At 67.0% G+C, this 19,988-nt stretch overlaps 1 protein-coding gene across 5 annotated transcripts; it reads right to left on the bottom strand.

Moving 5' to 3' along the window:
• Positions 1 to 844: 844 nt before the first annotated feature.
• On the bottom strand, positions 845 to 19,902 carry TLCD3B (TLC domain containing 3B). Of its 5 annotated transcripts, none has more exons than XR_006291851.1 (6): positions 17,541 to 17,878; positions 8,869 to 8,952; positions 4,965 to 5,184; positions 2,767 to 2,862; positions 1,962 to 2,353; positions 845 to 1,665 (listed from the first exon to the last, which is right to left on the bottom strand). XR_006291851.1 is itself a non-coding variant. In XM_043549836.1 (6 exons), exons 2-6 carry the CDS (start codon positions 19,073 to 19,075, stop codon positions 2,045 to 2,047), a joined length of 834 nt encoding a protein of 277 aa, XP_043405771.1. In that variant the 5' UTR covers positions 19,758 to 19,902; the 3' UTR covers positions 845 to 2,044. The 5 variants fall into 5 exon arrangements, 4 of the variants coding, with proteins under 4 accessions (XP_043405771.1, XP_043405770.1, XP_043405772.1 ...); XM_043549836.1 differs by lacking the exon at positions 17,541 to 17,878 and adding exons at positions 18,951 to 19,075; positions 19,758 to 19,902 and having other exon boundaries at positions 845 to 2,353; XM_043549835.1 differs by lacking the exon at positions 17,541 to 17,878 and adding exons at positions 18,951 to 19,075; positions 19,171 to 19,216 and having other exon boundaries at positions 845 to 2,353.
• Positions 19,903 to 19,988: the final 86 nt, after the last annotated feature.

The following is a 19,988-nucleotide window of genomic DNA, read 5'->3' as shown; positions in this document are numbered from 1 at the left end:
CTGCAGCCCCCTGCCCCCCCAGCCCTGCCGGTGCCCCTCACTCCCGACCCGCAGCCCCCCGCTGCCCCTCACTCCCGACCCGCAGCCCCCGCCCCCCCAGCCCTGCCGGTGCCCCTCACTCCTGACCCGCAGCCCCCTGCGCCCCCAGCCCTGCCGGTGCCCCTCACTCCCGACCCGCAGCCCCTGCCCCCCCAGCTCTGCCGGTGCCCCTCACTCCCGACCCGCAGCCCCTGCTAGCCCTGCCCTGGGCTCCCCCCAGCTCTGCCCCAGCAGTAGTTCAGGAGGGGACGGGGGGGGGTCACACTCGATGTCCATAAGCTTTGGCCCCAGGGCGGAGGCTTGGGGGGGTTCGCTCCCACTTTGTCCCCACGTTGGCCTTTTTGCCCCCCACCAGATCCCCTCCCCCGAGTCCTGCACCGCATCCTGCTTGGTTCCGTCCTGCTGACCCTGCTCTTCCTCCTCTACCAGATCTGCAGCACACTGTAGGTGTCTCCCCGGACGCCTGGGTCCTATCCCTGGCCTGGTCCTCTCCAACCCCCCCGGCCCCCGTGCTGCCGGGAGGCTGGCAGTGACCCCCCCTTGTTCTCTCTTAGGGTCTGCAGGACGCAGAGCTGAGGAGCTGCAGGATGTCAGGGTTCAGCTTTGCCCCCCCAGTAAAGAGCTGCATTGTCTTGGCATCCCCAATGCCTGGCACCCTGGGGGGGGGCAGTAACAGTCCCCTGCAGGTGCTGGCTGGGGGCGGTTTTGGGGGGCTGGGGGTTCATAATCACCCTGAGGCACTGGCTGGGGGGCAGTCTGGGGGGTGGGGGGTAATAATCACCCGGAGGCAGCGGCGCTGGCATTGGATCAAGGCTCCTTTAATACTTTGCAGCCCCCAGGGTTGGAAATCCCCCCCCATATACATCCTGACCCAGCGAGCAGCTGGGGGGTGCAGAGCTCACAGTCCTTGTTGGGGGGGTCAGTTCCCCACCCGCTGCCTGGTTATTGCTAGAGTGAGGTGCAGTGCGGGGGGTCCCCAAGTCCACCCAAACTGTCTGCTGGTGGAGTCTGGCTGGGTCCCCCCACACTCTGGTGGGGCAGGAATTCAATCCCCTGGGTGGCCCCCTGAGATTCCCAGGGGTCCCCCAAATCTCCAGGCTAAACCCTCGCCTCCCAACACAGCCAACCCCCCGATTTGCACCTCATCCCCCCATTACTGGGGGTGTCTGAGCTGCACCACCCAGGGGGACCACCCCAGGTGCTACTGGGCAGCCCCCTGAGAATGGGGGTTGCAGTCAGCCCCTGTCAGTCCAAGGGGGGCCCACTCCCTCCTGCAGCAGCCCCCGGAGAATTCCAGGGAGGGCCCCCAATAAATAAATAAATAAAGTCGTTAGAAGCTGAGGCTGTGGGCGCTGGCCCCGGGTGTCAGTTCACCCCGTGCCCATCACGCGGGGATGGCTCATGCCAGGGCCTTAGGGCTGTGCCCATGGCACCGCACGGGCGGGGGGCTCAGGCCAGCGAGCCCCCCCGAGGCCATGCCCTTAGCACAGAGCAGGTAGGCTGGGAGGTCTCAACGCAGCGCCCACCCCCGGGGGCGGTGCCCGTGGCACTGGGGGGGTCTCAGTCCAGTGCCCACCCCCAGGGGCAGTGTCCATGGCACGGGGGGGTCTCAGTCCAGCGCCCACCCTGGGGGCGGTTCCCCTGGCACTGGGGGGGGCTCAGTCCAGCGCCTGCCCCGGGGGCGGTTCCCGTGGCACTGGGGGGGGCTCAGTCCAGCGCCTGCCCCCCGGGGCCGTGCCCGTGGCACCGGGGGGGTCTCTGTTCAGCGCCCGCCCCCAGAGGCCGTGCCCCTGGCACTGGGGGGGTCTCAGTCCAGCGCCTGCCCCCCAGGGCCGTGCCCGTGGCACTGGGGGGGTCTCTGTTCAGCGCCCGCCCCAGGGGCGGTTCCCGTGGCACCGGGGGGGTCTCAGTCCAGCGCCCACCCCGGGGGCGGTGCCCGTGGCGGAGGGCGGGGGTCTCAGTCCAGCGCCCGCCCCCAGAGGCCGTGCCCCTGGCACCGGGGGTCTCAGTCCAGCGCCCGCCCCCCGGGGCCGTGCCCGTTGCGCAGGGCAGGGTCCGTGGGCGGGGCGCGGCGGAAGAGGCGGACGGCCCCGCGGCAGATGAGGCCGAACCAGTAGAGCTGGGGGGCCAGGAGCAGGGCGGCGCCCAGGTTGTAGGCGGGCGGCAGGGCGAGGGGCACGCGGTGCAGGGGCAGCCCGGCGTGGCGCCCGTAGGCCCGGTACATGTAGGGGAAGAGCAGGATGCGGCAGCAGAAGAAGGTCACCAGCATGAGCAGCCCGTTCACCTTGTGCAGCAGGGTGTGCTGCCGCTTGTACTGGGGGAGAGAGAGGGGTGAGGGAGCCAGGCGTCCGGGCAGCCCCGCCCCCGGCCCGGGAACGGAACCCAGGCGTCCGGGCAGCCCCGCCCCCGGCCCGGGAACGGAACCCAGGCGTCCGGGCACCCCCGCCCCCCGCCCGGGAACGGAACCCAGGCGTCCGGGCACCCCCGCCCCCCGCCCGGGAACGGAACCCAGGCGCCCGGGCGCCCCCGCCCCTCCGCCGGAGAACGGAACCCAGGCGCCCGGGCGCCCCCGCCCCTCCGCCGGAGAACGGAACCCAGGCGTCCGGGCGCCCCCGCCCCTCCGCCGGAGAACGGAACCCAGGCGTCCGGGCACTCCCCTCCCACCATGAGCTGGGCAGAGAACCCAGGCGTCCGGCCTCCCCTCCCCTCCCCCCGGCGGGTACTCACCAGGATGAGCACCTTGCCCAGGGAGACGAAGGGGGTGCTCAGCTCGGCCATCAGCATGCAGCCCAGGAAGAAATCGCCCTTCCCCTGGCGCCACAGCTGGGGAGAGAGGGGGGGTGAGGGGCAGCTGGTGGGAACTAGCCCCCTCCTGCCCCCCCATGGGCTCAGGACCCCCACTTCCCTCCTGTGGCTCAGTCCCACCCCTTGCCTTCTTACGGCCTCCTGGGGATCTCAGGCCCCACTCACCACGGAGAGGGGGAAGCCCCCCAGCACCATGCAGAGGGGGTGCAGCCCCCTGCGGCTATCGGGGGCCCCCCTGCGGCTATCGGGGCCCCCCTGCGGCTATCGGGGCCCACTCACCACGGAGAGGGGGAAGCCCACCAGCACCATGCAGAGGGGGTGCGGCCCCCTGCGGGTATCGGGGCCCCCTGTGGCTATCGGGGCCCACTCACCACGGAGAGGGGGAAGCCCACCAGCGCCATGCAGAGGGGGTGCAGCCCCTTGCGGCTATCGGGGCCCACTCACCACGGAGAGGGGGAAGCACACCAGCACCATGCAGAGGGGGTGCAGCCCCCTGCGGCTATCAGGGGCCCCCCTGCGGCTATCGGGGCCCACTCACCACGGAGACGGGGAAGCCCACCAGCACCATGCAGAGGGGGTGCAGCTCCCTGCGGCTATCGGGGGCCCCCCTGCGGCTATCGGGGCCCACTCACCACGGAGAGGGGGAAGCCCACCAGCACCATGCAGAGGGGATGCAGCCCCCTGCGGCTATCGGGGGCCCCCCTGCGGCTATCGGGGCCCGCTCACCACGGAGAGGGGGAAGCACACCAGCACCATGCAGAGGGGGTGCAGCCCCCTGCGGCTATCGGGGCCCACTCACCACGGAGACGGGGAAGCACACCAGCACCATGCAGAGGGGGTGCAGCCCCCTGCGGCTATCGGGGCCCCCCTGCGGCTATCGGGGCCCACTCACCACGGAGAGGGGGAAGCCCACCAGCACCATGCAGAGGGGGTGCAGCCCCCTGCGGCTATCAGGGGCCCCCCTGCAGCTATCGGGGCCCCCCTGCAGCCATCGGGGCCCACTCACCACGGAGACGGGAAAGCCCACCAGCACCATGCAGAGGGGGTGCAGCCCCCTGCGGCTATCGGGGGCCCCCCTGCAGCTATCGGGGCCCCCCTGCGGCCATCGGGGCCCACTCACCACGGAGACGGGGAAGCCCACCAGCACCATGCAGAGGGGGTGCAGCCTCCTGCAGCTATCGGGGCCCCCCTGCGGCTATCGGGCCCACTCACCACGGAGACGGGGAAGCACACCAGCACCATGCAGAGGGGGTGCAGCCCCCTGCAGCTATCGGGGCCCCCCTGTGGCTATCGGGCCCACTCACCACGGAGACGGGGAAGCACACCAGCACCATGCAGAGGGGGTGCAGCCCCCTGCGGCTATCGGGGCCCCCCTGCGGCTATCGGGGCCACTCACCACGGAGACGGGGAAGCACACCAGCACCATGCAGAGGGGGTGCAGCGCCCTGCGGCTATCGGGGCCCCCCTGCGGCTATCGGGGCCCCCCTGCGGCTATCGGGGCTACTCACCACGGAGACGGGGAAGCACACCAGCACCATGCAGAGGGGGTGCAGCGCCCTGCGGCTATCGGGGCCCCCCTGCGGCTATCGGGGCCCCCCTGCGGCTATCGGCCCCACTCACCACGGAGACGGGGAAGCACACCAGCACCATGCAGAGGGGGTGCAGCCCCCTGCGGCTATTGGGGCCCCCCTGCGGCTATCGGGGCCCCCCTGCGGCTATCGGCCCCACTCACCACGGAGACGGGGAAGCACACCAGCACCATGCAGAGGGGGTGCAGCCCCCTGTGGCTATCGGGGCCCCCCTGTGGCTATCGGGCCCACTCACCACGGAGAGGGGGAAGCACACCAGCACCATGCAGAGGGGGTGCAGCCCCCTGCGGCTATCGGGGCCCCCCTGCGGCTATCGGGCCCACTCACCACGGAGAGGGGGAAGCACACCAGCACCATGCAGAGGGGGTGCAGCCTCCTGCGGCTATCGGGGCCCCCCTGCGGCTATCGGGGCCACTCACCACGGAGACAGGGAAGCCCACCAGCACCATGCAGAGGTGGTGCAGCCCCCTGCAGCTATCGGGGCCCCCCTGCGGCTATCGGGGCCCCCCTGCGGCTATCAGCCCCACTCACCACGGAGACGGGGAAGCACACCAGCACCATGCAGAGGTGGTGCAGCACCATGAGGAGCTCCTTGCGCAGGAAGGCGCGGGTGGCGGTGCGCAGCGAGCGGGGCCCCGCAGCCTCGTGCCCCTTCACCCGGTACCTGTGCCGGTGGCACAGGAACATGGCGTAGATGTCATAGATGAAGTAGGGCACCGCAAACTCCGTGTAGGCGCTCGCCAGCCAGTGCCTGGGGGAAGACAGAGGGGTTAGAGCTGCCGCGGGGGCAGGGGAAGCTGCCGGGGCAGTGGGGCCCTGCTGGGGGTGCTAGGGGAGAGGGGTGGGACACACGGCAGCGGCAGCTCCCACGGGGAGGGGCTCTGCAGTGCCAGGGCCTGGGGGGAGCTGTGTGTGGGGCTGGGCTGGGGGATCCAGCAGCACCTCAGGCAGAGGGCGGGGCTGGCAGGGGTATCCTGCCCTGGCCTGCTCACTGGGATGGGGGAGACGGGCCATGGGGCGCAGGCTGGCGAGCGTGGCGGCAGTGTGGCCTGGTGGGTAGGGACTGGGAGGATCGATGGAGTATTGACGGGCAACAGCTGCTGCAAGGTCATAGGGAACGCAGCCTCCTCCACCCGGAGTCGAGCCAGGCGCCTCCACCCCCCACAGCCCATGGGGCAGCCACAACCATGACCCACAGCGAGGATACCCCCCAGCTCTGCCGGTGCCCCTCACTCCCGACCCGCAGCCCCTGCTACCCCAGCCCTGCCCCCCAGCTCTGCCAGTGCCCCTCACTCCCGACTCGCAGTCCCTGCTACCCCAGCCCTGCTCCCCAGCTCTGCCAGTGCCCCTCACTCCCGACCCGCAGCCCCTGCTACCCCAGCCCTGCCCCCCAGCTCTGCCGGTGCCCCTCACTCCCGACCCGCAGCCCCTGCTACCCCAGCCCTGCCCCCCAGCTCTGCCGGTGCCCCTCACTCCCGACCCGCAGCCCCCTGCTAGCCCAGCCCTGCCCCCCCAGCTCTGCCGGTGCCCCTCACTCCTGACCCGCAGCCCCTGCTAGCCCAGCCCTGCTCCCCACCAGCTCTGCCGGTGCCCCTCACTCCCGACCCGCAGCCCCCTGCCAGCCCAGCCCTGCCCCCCAGCCCTGCCGGTGCCCCTCACTCCCGACCCGCAGCCCCTGCTACCCCAGCCCTGCCCCCCAGCTCTGCCGGTGCCCCTCACTCCCGACCCGCAGCCCCTGCTACCCCAGCCCTGCCCCCCAGCTCTGCCGGTGCCCCTCACTCCCGACCCGCAGCCCCCTGCTAGCCCAGCCCTGCCCCCCGAGCTCTGCCGGTGCCCCTCACTCCTGACCCGCAGCCCCTGCTAGCCCAGCCCTGCTCCCCACCAGCTCTGCCGGTGCCCCTCACTCCCGACCCGCAGCCCCCTGCCAGCCCAGCCCTGCCCCCCAGCCCTGCCGGTGCCCCTCACTCCCGACTCGCAGCCCCTGCTAGCCCAGCCATAGGCCCTGTCCCTCCTTCCAAGCTTGGCCCCCGGCCCCTCCACCTGCACCCCCCTCGCCGCCCCATGCTGCAGTCCCGCTGCCAAATTGTGCTGACAGAGGCCTCTGCCCAGTGTGAGCCGATTAGGCCCCATGCCAGAGCCGCAGCCCAGGATGCTGCAGTGGGACAAAGGATTCAGGGGCTGCACGTTGGGAGTGAGGGGCACCGGCGGAACTGTGGAGGGGCCGAGGGTGGGGCTGGCAGGGGGCTGCGGGTCGGGAGTGAGGGGCACCGGCAGAGCTGAGGGGGGCAGGGCTGGGCTAGCAGGGGGCTGCGGGTCGGGAGTGAGGGGCACCGGCACAGGTGGGGGGGGGCAGGGCTGGGCTAGCAGGGGGCTGCGGGTCGGGAGTGAGGGGCACTGGCAGGGCTGGGGGCTGGGGGGGCAGGGCTGAGCTAGCAGGGGGTTGCGGGTCGGGAGTGAGGGGCACCGGCAGAGCTGGGGGGGGCAGGGCTGGGCTAGCAGGGGGCTGCGGGTCGGGAGCGAGGGGCACCGGCACAGCTGGGGGGGGGCAGGGCTGGGCTAGCAGGGGGCTGCGGGTCGGGAGTGAGGGGCACCGGCAGGGCTCGGGGGCACGGCTGGGCTAGCAGGGGGCTGCGGGTCGGGAGTGAGGGGCACCGGCAGAGCTGGGGGGGGCAGGGCTGGGCTGGCAGGGGGCTGCGGGTCGGGAGCGAGGGGCACCGGCAGGGCTGGGGGGGCAGGGCTGGGCTAGCAGGGGGCTGCGGGTCGGGAGTGAGGGGCACCGGCAGGGCTGGGGGGGGCAGGGCTGGGCTAGCAGGGGGCTGCGGGTCGGGAGTGAGGGGCACTGGCAGGGCTGGGGAGCACGGCTGGGCTAGCAGGGGGCTGCGGGTCGGGAGCGAGGGGCACCGGCAGAGCTGGGGGGGGCAGGGCTGGGCTAGCAGGGGGCTGCGGGTCGGGAGCGAGGGGCACCGGCAGAGCTGGGGGGGGCAGGGCTGGGCTAGCAGGGGGCTGCGGGTCGGGAGCGAGGGGCACCAGCAGAGCTGGGGGGGGCAGGGCTGGGCTAGCAGGGGGCTGCGGGTCGGGAGCGAGGGGCACCGGCAGAGCTGGGGGGGCAGGGCTGGGCTGGCAGGGGGCTGCGGGTCGGGAGTGAGAGGCACTAGCCCAATGATGCGGAGAGGAAAGGGGGGGGTGTAAGATTTCCCATGATGCTTTCCTCACACCCCCACCCCAGGCCCATGAGTGGCTGTGTCAGAGGCTCGGGACTCTGCAGGCTCCAGGTGCAGTGTGGGGATCGGGGCGGGTGCAGCTGCCATGGAAACCAGCCCTCATCTCTCAGTCAGCTGGAGTGTGTTGGGGGGGGGGTCCATGTAGGAACACAGCCTGCGGGGGCACCCCATTCATAAAGCCGGGATAGAACCCAGGAGTCCAGGCTTCCAGCCCAATCCTGCTCTAACCACCGTACCCCACTCCCCTCCAGAGCCAGTTGAACCCAGGAGTCCTGGCTCCCAGCCTCCCTCGCTCTAACCACCAGACCCTACTCCCCTCCCAGAGCTGCGGGGCTGTCCTTGCCGGGGCAGGCTGATCCGCGGCCGAGGGGATTAGCTCGCTGGCCCCATCTGTGCTCCCGGGAGAGGGCTCAGGAGCGGGCGGGGGATAATTCCGGCTCAGCTCTGGGGAGGAAGGTGAACATGCCAGCGACACCGGGAGGGGCTGGTGCAGGCGGCAGGGGGCTGGAGCCTCCCGGGCATTCTGCTGCCCAGCGCCAGGAGGGGGCGTTGTCCAGCCTACCCACACTGCTCCCCATGAAGAGGAGATCAGTGGCAGAGTTAGGAATAGAACCCAGGAGTCCTGGCTCCAGCCCTCCCCCACCATACAGTGGGTCCTAGCCCTGAGTCTCATAAAGGAGCCCACGGAAAGGCCCTGTCCACGGTGTGGAACAAAGTAGCCACAGACCCACCCAGCTCCCAGGCCCTTCAGCACCGCAGACAGGGAGACCACAGCCTTGCTCCCCACAGCGCCCCCTGCTGGGCGAGGCCGGGCTGGAGTAGCCAGGAGCTCCCCGCACAGCCAGCACCCCCTCCCCACAGCGCACCCTGCTGTGAGAGGCCAGGCTGGAGTAGCCGGGAGCTCCCCCCACAGCCAGCCCCCCCAAGAGGCCAGGCTGGAGTAGCCGGGAGCTCCCCCCACAGCCAGCACCCTGCCCCCGCCCCACAGCGCCCCCTGCTGGGAGATGCTGAGGTTGGGGTAGCCAGGAGCTCCCCCAGTAGCAAGCGCCCCACCCCACCCCACAGCGCCCCCTGCTGGGTGAGGCCGGGCTGCCCAGGGGAAGCAGGCCAGGCTGGGGGTGGAGCGGGCCAGTCCAAGGCAGGGAGTGGGCCAGGCAGTGGGGGGGAGGGACTGGGGCGGGGAAAGGGGGCCACGCCGGAGGGAGCAGACTCACTGGTCATCGATAACATGTTGGCAGGAGCTGAACACGATGTATCCGGCTGTGGAGGCCATGACGGCTTGGATGGAGGAGACCAGCCTGCAGGGGAGGGACGCAGGGTTAACGGGACCAGCCCCTCTTTTCCCTCAACCCTGACCCGCAGCCCCCCACTAGCCCAGCCCGAGGCTCCAGGATGATCACTAATCTGTGCCCATAACTGCTGCTCTGGAATGTGTGGGGTGCAGAGGGGACTAGTGAGGGCTGTTGGGGGTGCACATGGCTCTGGTGGGGGGCTGACAGGCCCAGTCACTGCATTGAAATCCCCTCTGATGTGCGGCTGGGAGCAGAGGTGGGGGGATCCCCAGCCTCCTGGGGCCCCCTCTCCCACGGGGATCCAAGCCCAGGGCCTCCCAGGTCACCCCTCTGCGGTCTCTCACCCTGGCCATCCCTGTCCAGAGCAGCCAGCACCCCCCCCAGCTGGCCGCTGCCCTCCTCCGCCACCCCCCTCAGCCCCGCGCCCCGGCCCCTCCCCAGGTGGGGGACGTGCGTGGCCCACCAGGGCAGGCTCCTCCCCGGCCTGGCAGGTCCCACCCCCCAGCCTCAGCAGCAGGCACAGACACCCCACTGTTTCCTGCCTGCAGCCTGGGCCTGACGAAGGGACCCCCGTCAGCCTTCGCCCCATGAGCCAGTGCATGGCTGCAGCCCTCCGCTCCCACTGCCTCCTTCCCTCCACTGCTTCCACTGCCTCCTCCCCTCCACTTCCACTGCCTCCATCCCTCACTGCCACTGCCTCCTTCCCTCCACTTCCACTGCCTCCTTCCCTCCACTTCCACTGCCTCCTTCCCTCCATCCCTCCGCTCCCACTGCCTCCTCCCCTCCACTTCCACTGCCTCCATCCCTCACTGCCACTGCCTCCTTCCCTCCACTTCCACTGCCTCCTTCCCTCCACTGCCACTGCCTCCTTCCCTCCATCCCTCCACTGCCACTGCCTCCTTCCCTCCATCCCTCCACTGCCACTGCCTCCTTCCCACCATCCCTCCACTGCCTCCATCCCTCACTGCCTCCTTCCCTCCACTGCTTCCACTGCCTCCTCCCCTCCACTTCCACTGCCTCCATCCCTCCACTGCCACTGCCTCCTCCCCTCCACTGCTTCCACTGCCTCCTCCCCTCCACTGCTTCCACTGCCTCCATCCCTCACTACCACTGCCTCCTTCCCTCCACTTCCACTGCCTCCTTCCCTCCATCCCTCCACTGCCACTGCCTCCTTCCCTCCACTGCCACTGCCTCCTTCCCTCCATCCCTCCACTTCCACTGCCTCCTTCCCTCCATCCCTCCACTGCCACTGCCTCCTTCCCTCCATCCCTCCACTGCCTCCATCCCTCACTGCCACTGCCTCCTTCCCTCCACTGCTTCCACTGCCTCCTCCCCTCCACTTCCACTGCCTCCTTCCCTCCTCTGCTTCCACTGCCTCCTTCCCTCCTCTGCTTCCACTGCCTCCTTCCCTCCTCTGCCACTTTCCCTCCGCTCCCACTGCCTCCTTCCCTCCACGGCTTCCACTGCCTCCTTCCCTCCACGGCTTCCACTGCCTCCTTCCCTCCACGGCTTCCACTGCCATGCCTCCTTCCCTCCACTTCCACTGCCTCCATCCCTCCACTGCCACTGCCTCCTTCCCTCCATCCCTGCACTGCCTACTCCCCTCCGCCCCCACTGCCTCCATCCCTCCACTGCCACTGCCTCCTTCCCTCCATCCCTCCGCTGCCACTGCCTCCTTCCCTCCACTGCCACTGCCTCCATCCCTCCACTGCCACTGCCTCCATCCCTCCATCCCTCCACTGCCACTGCCTCCATCCCTCCACTGCCACTGCCTCCATCCCTCCATCCCTCCGCTTCCACTGCCTCCTTCCCTCCACTGCCACTGCCTCCTTCCCTCCATCCCTCCATTGCCACTGCCTCCATCCCTCCATTGCCACTGCCTCCATCCCTCCATCCCTCCACTGCCACTGCCTCCTTCCCTCCACTGCCACTGCCTCCTTCCCTCCACTGCCACTGCCTCCTTCCCTCCATCCCTCCACTGCCACTGCCTCCTTCCCTCCATCCCTCCACTGCCACTGCCTCCTTCCCTCCGCTTCCACTGCCTCCATCCCTCCACTGCTTCCACTGCCTCCTCCCCTCCACTTCCACTGCCTCCTCCCCTCCACTTCCACTGCCACTGCCTCCATCCCTCCACTGCCACTGCCAATGCCTCCTTCCCTCCACTTCCACTGCCTCCTTCCCTCCGCTTCCACTGCCTCCTTCCCTCCATCCCTCCGCTTCCACTGCCTTCTTCCCTCCACTGCCACTGCCTCCTTCCCTCTGCTTCCACTGCCTCCTTCCCTCCATCCCTCCACTGCCACTGCCTCCTTCCCTCCACTGCCACTGCCTCCTTCCCTCCATCCCTCCACTGCCACTGCCTCCTTCCCTCCGCTTCCACTGCCTCCTTCCCTCCGCTTCCACTGCCTCCTTCCCTCCATCCCTCCACTGCCACTGCCTCCTTCCCTCCATCCCTCCACTGCCACTGCCTCCTTCCCACCATCCCTCCACTGCCTCCATCCCTCACTGCCTCCTTCCCTCCACTGCTTCCACTGCCTCCTCCCCTCCACTTCCACTGCCTCCATCCCTCCACTGCCACTGCCTCCTCCCCTCCACTGCTTCCACTGCCTCCTCCCCTCCACTGCTTCCACTGCCTCCATCCCTCACTACCACTGCCTCCTTCCCTCCACTTCCACTGCCTCCTTCCCTCCATCCCTCCACTGCCACTGCCTCCTTCCCTCCACTGCCACTGCCTCCTTCCCTCCATCCCTCCACTTCCACTGCCTCCTTCCCTCCATCCCTCCACTGCCACTGCCTCCTTCCCTCCATCCCTCCACTGCCTCCATCCCTCACTGCCACTGCCTCCTTCCCTCCACTGCTTCCACTGCCTCCTCCCCTCCACTTCCACTGCCTCCTTCCCTCCTCTGCTTCCACTGCCTCCTTCCCTCCTCTGCTTCCACTGCCTCCTTCCCTCCTCTGCCACTTTCCCTCCGCTCCCACTGCCTCCTTCCCTCCGCTTCCACTGCCTCCTTCCCTCCGCTTCCACTGCCTCCTTCCCTCCGCTTCCACTGCCTCCTGCTCTCCGCTTCCACTGCCTCCTGCTCTCCGCTTCCACTGCCTCCTTCCCTCCACTGCCACTGCCTCCTTCTCTCCATCCCTCCACTGCCACTGCCTCCTTCCCTCCATCCCTCCGCTTCCACTGCCTCCATCCCTCCACTGCCACTGCCTCCTTCCTTCCATCCCTCCGCTTCCACTGCCTTCTTCCCTCCGCTTCCACTGCCTCCTTCCCTCCGCTGCCACTGCCTCCTTCCCTCCGCTGCCACTGCCTCCTTCCCTCCTTCCCTCCACTGCCACTGCCTCCTTCCCTCCATCCCTCCACTGCCACTGCCTCCTTCCCTCCGCTTCCACTGCCTCCTTCCCTCCATCCCTCCGCTTCCACTGCCTCCATCCCTCCACTGCCTCCTTCCCTCCGCTTCCACTGCCTCCTTCCCTCCACTGCCACTGCCCCCTTCCTTCCGCTGCCACTGCCCCCTTCCCTCCGCTGCCACTGCCCCCTTCCCTCCATCCCTCCACTGCCACTGCCTCCTTCCCTCCGCTTCCACTGCCTCCTTCCCTCCATCCCTCCGCTTCCACTGCCTCCTTCCCTCCGCTTCCACTGCCTCCTTCCCTCCATCCCTCCACTGCCACTGCCTCCTTCCCTCCACTGCCACTGCCTCCTTCCCTCCATCCCTCCACTGCCACTGCCTCCTCCCCTCCACTTCCACTGCCTCCTCCCCTCCACTTCCACTGCCACTGCCTCCATCCCTCCACTGCCACTGCCACTGCCTCCTTCCCTCCGCTTCCACTGCCTCCTTCCCTCCGCTTCCACTGCCTCCTTCCCTCCATCCCTCCGCTTCCACTGCCTTCTTCCCTCCACTGCCACTGCCTCCTTCCCTCTGCTTCCACTGCCTCCTTCCCTCCATCCCTCCACTGCCACTGCCTCCTTCCCTCCACTGCCACTGCCTCCTTCCCTCCGTCCCTCCACTGCCACTGCCTCCTTCCCTCCACTGCCACTGCCTCCTTCCCTCCACTGCCACTGCTTCTACTGCCTCCTTCCCTCCACTGCCACTGCCTCCATCCCTGCACTGCCACTGCCTCCTGCTCTCCGCTTCCACTGCCTCCTTCCCTCCACTGCCACTGCCTCCTTCCCTCCATCCCTCCGCTTCCACTGCCTCCATCCCTCCACTGCCACTGCCTCCTTCCTTCCATCCCTCCGCTTCCACTGCCTTCTTCCCTCCGCTTCCACTGCCTCCTTCCCTCCGCTGCCACTGCCTCCTTCCCTCCGCTGCCACTGCCTCCTTCCCTCCTTCCCTCCACTGCCACCTTCCCTCCATCCCTCCACTGCCACTGCCTCCTTCCCTCCGCTTCCACTGCCTCCTTCCCTCCATCCCTCCATTGCCACTGCCTCCTTCCCTCCATCCCTCCGCTTCTACTGCCTCCTTCCCTCCATCCCTCCGCTTCCACTGCCTCCTTCCCTCCATCCCTCCGCTTCCACTGCCTCCATCCCTCCACTGCCTCCTTCCCTCCGCCTCCACTGCCTCCTTCCCTCCGCTTCCACTGCCTCCTTCCCTCCACTGCCACTGCCTCCTTCCTTCCGCTGCCACTGCCTCCTTCCCTCCGCTGCCACTGCCTCCTTCCCTCCATCCCTCCACTGCCACTGCCTCCTTCCCTCCGCTTCCACTGCCTCCTTCCCTCCGCTTCCACTGCCTCCTTCCCTCCATCCCTCCACTGCCACTGCCTCCTTCCCTCCACTGCCACTGCCTCCTTCCCTCCATCCCTCCACTGCCACTGCCTCCTCCCCTCCACTTCCACTGCCTCCTCCCCTCCACTTCCACTGCCACTGCCTCCATCCCTCCACTGCCACTGCCACTGCCTCCTTCCCTCCGCTTCCACTGCCTCCTTCCCTCCGCTTCCACTGCCTCCTTCCCTCCATCCCTCCGCTTCCACTGCCTTCTTCCCTCCACTGCCACTGCCTCCTTCCCTCTGCTTCCACTGCCTCCTTCCCTCCATCCCTCCACTGCCACTGCCTCCTTCCCTCCACTGCCACTGCCTCCTTCCCTCCACTGCCACTGCCTCCTTCCCTCCATCCCTCTGCTTCTACTGCCTCCTTCCCTCCACTGCCACTGCCTCCATCCCTGCACTGCCACTGCCTCCTGCTCTCCGCTTCCACTGCCTCCTTCCCTCCACTGCCACTGCCTCCTTCCCTCCATCCCTCCGCTTCCACTGCCTCCATCCCTCCACTGCCACTGCCTCCTTCCTTCCATCCCTCCGCTTCCACTGCCTTCTTCCCTCCGCTTCCACTGCCTCCTTCCCTTCGCTGCCACTGCCTCCTTCCCTCCGCTGCCACTGCCTCCTTCCCTCCATCCCTCCACTGCCACTGCCTCCTTCCCTCCGCTTCCACTGCCTCCTTCCCTCCGCTTCCACTGCCTCCTTCCCTCCATCCCTCCACTGCCACTGCCTCCTTCCCTCCACTGCCACTGCCTCCTTCCCTCCATCCCTCCACTGCCACTGCCTCCTCCCCTCCACTTCCACTGCCTCCTCCCCTCCACTTCCACTGCCACTGCCTCCATCCCTCCACTGCCACTGCCACTGCCTCCTTCCCTCCGCTTCCACTGCCTCCTTCCCTCCGCTTCCACTGCCTCCTTCCCTCCATCCCTCCGCTTCCACTGCCTTCTTCCCTCCGCTTCCACTGCCTCCTTCCCTCCGCTGCCACTGCCTCCTTCCCTCCGCTGCCACTGCCTCCTTCCCTCCTTCCCTCCACTGCCACCTTCCCTCCATCCCTCCACTGCCACTGCCTCCTTCCCTCCGCTTCCACTGCCTCCTTCCCTCCATCCCTCCATTGCCACTGCCTCCTTCCCTCCATCCCTCCGCTTCTACTGCCTCCTTCCCTCCATCCCTCCGCTTCCACTGCCTCCTTCCCTCCATCCCTCCGCTTCCACTGCCTCCATCCCTCCACTGCCTCCTTCCCTCCGCCTCCACTGCCTCCTTCCCTCCGCTTCCACTGCCTCCTTCCCTCCACTGCCACTGCCTCCTTCCTTCCGCTGCCACTGCCTCCTTCCCTCCGCTGCCACTGCCTCCTTCCCTCCATCCCTCCACTGCCACTGCCTCCTTCCCTCCGCTTCCACTGCCTCCTTCCCTCCGCTTCCACTGCCTCCTTCCCTCCGCTTCCACTGCCTCCTTCCCTCCATCCCTCCACTGCCACTGCCTCCTTCCCTCCACTGCCACTGCCTCCTTCCCTCCATCCCTCCACTGCCACTGCCTCCTCCCCTCCACTTCCACTGCCTCCTCCCCTCCACTTCCACTGCCACTGCCTCCATCCCTCCACTGCCACTGCCACTGCCTCCTTCCCTCCACTTCCACTGCCTCCTTCCCTCCGCTTCCACTGCCTCCTTCCCTCCATCCCTCCGCTTCCACTGCCTTCTTCCCTCCACTGCCACTGCCTCCTTCCCTCTGCTTCCACTGCCTCCTTCCCTCCATCCCTCCACTGCCACTGCCTCCTTCCCTCCACTGCCACTGCCTCCTTCCCTCCATCCCTCCACTGCCACTGCCTCCTTCCCTCCACTGCCACTGCCTCCTTCCCTCCACTGCCACTGCTTCTACTGCCTCCTTCCCTCCACTGCCACTGCCTCCATCCCTGCACTGCCACTGCCTCCTGCTCTCCGCTTCCACTGCCTCCTTCCCTCCACTGCCACTGCCTCCTTCCCTCCATCCCTCCGCTTCCACTGCCTCCATCCCTCCACTGCCACTGCCTCCTTCCTTCCATCCCTCCGCTTCCACTGCCTTCTTCCCTCCGCTTCCACTGCCTCCTTCCCTCCGCTGCCACTGCCTCCTTCCCTCCGCTGCCACTGCCTCCTTCCCTCCGCTGCCACTGCCTCCTTCCCTCCTTCCCTCCACTGCCACTGCCTCCTTCCCTCCGCTTCCACTGCCTCCTTCCCTCCATCCCTCCATTGCCACTGCCTCCTTCCCTCCATCCCTCCGCTTCTACTGCCTCCTTCCCTCCATCCCTCCGCTTCCACTGCCTCCTTCCCTCCATCCCTCCGCTTCCACTGCCTCCATCCCTCCACTGCCTCCTTCCCTCCGCCTCCACTGCCTCCTTCCCTCCGCTTCCACTGCCTCCTTCCCTCCACTGCCACTGCCTCCTTCCTTCCGCTGCCACTGCCTCCTTCCCTCCGCTGCCACTGCCTCCTTCCCTCCATCCCTCCACTGCCACTGCCTCCTTCCCTCCGCTTCCACTGCCTCCTTCCCTCCGCTTCCACTGCCTCCTTCCCTCCATCCCTCCGCTTCCACTGCCTCCTTCCCTCCACTGCCACTGCCTCCTTCCCTCCATCCCTCCACTGCCCCTGCCTCCTTCCCTCCGCTTCCACTGCCTCCTTCCCTCCGCTTCCACTGCCTCCTTCCCTCCATCCCTCCACTGCCTCCTTCCCTCCATCCCTCCACTGCCTCCTTCCCTCCATCCCTCCACTGCCACTGCCTCCTTCCCTCCATCCCTGCACTGCCACTGCCTCCATCCCTCCACTGCCACTGCCTCCTTCTCTCCATCCTTGCACTTCCACTGCTTCCATCCCTCTGCTGGCACTGCCTCCTTCCCTCCACTGCCACTGCCTCCATCCTTGCACTGCCACTGCCTCCTTCCCTCCATCCCTCCACTGCCACTGCCTCCTTCCCTCCACTGCTTCCATTTCTCCACTGCCACTGCCTCCATCCCTCCATTGCCACTGCCTCCTTCCCTCCACTTCCACTGCCTCCTTCCATCCATCCCTCCACCGCTTCCATCCCTCCCCTGCCACTGCCTCCTTCCCTCTGCTGCTTCCATCCCTCCACTGCCAATGCCTCCTTCCCTCCACTGCCAATGCCTCCTTCCCTCCATCCCTCCACCGCTTCCATCCCTCCACTGCTTCCATCTCTCCACTTCCACTGCCTCCTTTCATCCATCCCTCCACTGCTTCCATCCTGCCACTGCCACTGCCTCCTTCCCTCCACTTCCACTGCCTCCTTCTCTCCATCCCTCCACTGCCACTGCTTCCACTGCCTCCATCCCGCCACTGCTTCCTTCCATCCCTCCACTGCCACTGCCTCCTTCCCTCCATCCCTCTGCTTCCACTGCCTCCATCCCTCCACTGCCTCCTTCTCTCCATCCCTGCAATGCCACTGCCACTGCCTCCTTCCCTCCATTCCTGCATCCCTCCACTGCCTCCTTCCCTGCCACTGTCTCCTTCCCTCCATCCCTCTGCAGCCTCCTTTCACTCATCCCTCCCATGCCAGTGCCTCTTTTCCTTTTTCATTCTTCTATCCCTGACTCCTTCCTTCATCCCTGACTCCTTCCCTGCATCCCTGGATCCCTCCTCCAGTCCCTGACTGCTTCCCTCCATCCCTGCATCCCTCCTCCAGTCCCTGACTGCTTCCCTCCATCCCTGCATCCCTCCTCCAGTCCCTGACTGCTTCCCTCCATCCCTGGATCCCTCCTCCAGTCCCTGACTGCTTCCCTCCATCCCTGCATCCCTCCTCCAGTCCCTGACTGCTTCCCTCCATCCCTGCATCCCTCCTCCAGTCCCTGACTCCTTCGCTGCATCCTGGGGTACCTGGCTGAGATGATGACAGCGTCGGCCTCATCCCACTGCAGCCAGGGCAGCCGCTTGAGGCTGTTCTTGGCCAGCAGGAAGAGCCCTGGGAAGACGATGCCCCCAGCCACCAAGGGGTGAAACATCTCTGATGGGGTGCAGAAGGGGGGGGACCCACACAGACCGGGGGTGGGGTTGGGATGAGGGGAGATCAGAGGGGCTGGGATCCGACCTTGCTGTAGCCGGATGGGGGACAGGCCTGGGGGCTGCACATGGTAGTGGGGGTGATAGAGGGCAGGCAGCGGCTGCTTGGATCCAGGCAGCGGCTCTGAGGCCGGCTGTGACAGAGAGAAAGGGGGGAAGAGGGGAGGGAGGAGAGGGGAGGGGAGCGGGGAGCAGCTGTCAGGCGCTGGGTGGAGGCACTTAAAGGGACAGCAACGGAGTGTCCTGTACCAGAGGTGGGATGGAGGGCGGCGGGAAGGGGGTCACAATGATCAGTCAGAGGGACATTGGGAATGGGAAAAGGGGTGCAAAGGATGGATGGGAATGGAAAATGGAGACTGGAAAGAGAGCTGGGAGTGCAACCAGCAGGGGGCGGGTGTGAGGGGCATCAGCAGAGCTGGGGGTGACGGAGCCCAGGGCTTGGACAGCAAGGGGCTGTGGGTCAGGATTGGGGCGCATTGTCTGAGATGTGGGGTGGGGGAGCCCAGGGCAGGGATAGCAGGGGTTCTCAACCTAGATTTTCCAGAATCCTGGTGTAAATGCCCATAGAATGACACTGATTTACACCAGCTAGGAAACTAGTCATTTCACTAAGTAATATCCTGCATCAGGGAGTCCTACAGCTTGGTCCAGCTGCACCCAGACTGCTTTACACTGGCTTTCTATGGACTGAATGGAAACCAGGATTTAAAAAGGGGGGGATTAGGCCCCTGGTCAGAGCCAGGCCCCTGGTCAGAGCCAGGCTGGAGCAGGGGTGTCGGGGGCCAGAGAAGGGGAACGAACACACACACAGAGGACACTTAGGTCTAATCCCATAATCCTGCTGGCACAGGCACAGGCAGGTGGGGATCAAGGTCAAGGCCCAGCTTGAAGGGGTGAGTATTTAACCCCTTCCTTTCCCTGGGGCACCTGGGAAATCAGCTCAGGGCTAATCCTCCCCACAGATGGCAGTGTCGTCCCCCCCCCCTTGTGCTAAGCTGGAGGCTCCAGGTGGTACCTGCTGAGCCAGTGACCCTGGAGTCACCTCTCAGGTGGGGTCTCTGATCAGCAGATTATAGGGGAGACTTCTGAACCACCAGCACCATCTTGTGGCTGAGGGAGACCCCCCCTCTGCTCCATGAGCCATGGATAGAACCCAGGAATCCTGGCTCCCAGCCCCCATCTCCTCCCAGAGCCATGGATAGAACTCAGGAGTCCGGGCGACTTTACTTGGCAGCGACATAGATGGCATGCAGCTGGTCCATGCCCAGGGCCCGGGTGTGGTACAGTGCCCAGCGGAGGGCGAGGAAGAAGTTGGGGAAGAAGCAACAGCTGAAGAGGAAGATCACGGCCATCTGGGAGAAGGAATTTGAAAGCAGTGAGAAAGGGGGCACTGGTGACGCTCTAGCACCGCACCGAGAGGATTCCCCCTTCCCAGCCCCCTCCTCACCTTGAGATCTCCCCAAACATCCTGGGTCCCCCAGAGCGCTGGAACCTCTGCCACTCACCACACAACTACCCCTCCCATGCCCCTCCTCCTCCCCCCCCAGGACTACCCCCTGGCCCTCCCCCAACAGCTGCCCCTCCCATGCCCCTCCTCCTCCCCCCACAACTGTCCCTGCTCTGCCCCACCCCCCAGGACTATCCCCTGGCCCTCCCCCCCACAGCTGCCCCTCCTCCTCACCCCACAACTGTCCCCGCCCTGCCCCACCCCCCACAACAATCCCCTGCCCCCCCCCAGCCACCCCTCCACCTTGCCCCACAACTGTCCCTGCCCCTCCCCCAAAATTATCCCCTGGCCCTTCCCCCCACAGCTCCCCTCCCATTCCCCTCCTTCTCGACCCACAACCACTCATCCCTGCCCCTCCCCCCAGACCTACCCCTGCCCCTCCTCTACCCCCTGCCCGCCATCTTATTTGCATACATTTGCATACTGCTGAACACCCAGCCCCTTCATTGGCTCATGACTTTGCCCCCAGCTGCAGCCATTTGCATACACTGCCCAGACACCTGGTGAAGAAATCTGCATCTCATTACCTCGCTCTCTGCCCTGCCTAATTTGCATGCGTCTCTCTCGTATTCCTGGGACACTAGCTAATTAGCATATTTCCATACACGCCGAAGCGACTAATGAATTAATTTGCATATCATTAGTTCATGCATACTAATTACACCTCGACGGCCACGCCCACTTCCAGCAATTGAGGGTCTTGATGCTGAATAAATGTGCATGTAATTAGCCCGCCCCTAATGAATAATCAACGAGGG

Source organism: Chelonia mydas, chromosome 6, assembly GCF_015237465.2.
Source record: "Chelonia mydas isolate rCheMyd1 chromosome 6, rCheMyd1.pri.v2, whole genome shotgun sequence".
NCBI lineage: Eukaryota > Metazoa > Chordata > Testudines > Cheloniidae > Chelonia > Chelonia mydas.
This window is presented reverse-complemented; position numbering and strand designations above follow the sequence as displayed.

What these genes read in the sequence shown, in the direction of transcription:
- TLCD3B (XM_043549836.1), bottom strand. Translation starts at nt 19,075, where the DNA reads ATGGCCGTGATCTTCCTCTTCAGCTGTTGCTTCTTCCCCAACTTCTTC. An exon ending in GCCATCTATGTCGCTGCCAA is followed by an intron (nt 8,953 to 18,950) that starts GTAAAGTCGCCC and finishes CCTCCCCTGCAG; the next exon opens with GCTGGTCTCCTCCATCCAAG. An exon ending in TGGGCAAGGTGCTCATCCTG is followed by an intron (nt 2,354 to 2,766) that starts GTGAGTACCCGC and finishes TCTCTCCCCCAG; the next exon opens with TACAAGCGGCAGCACACCCT.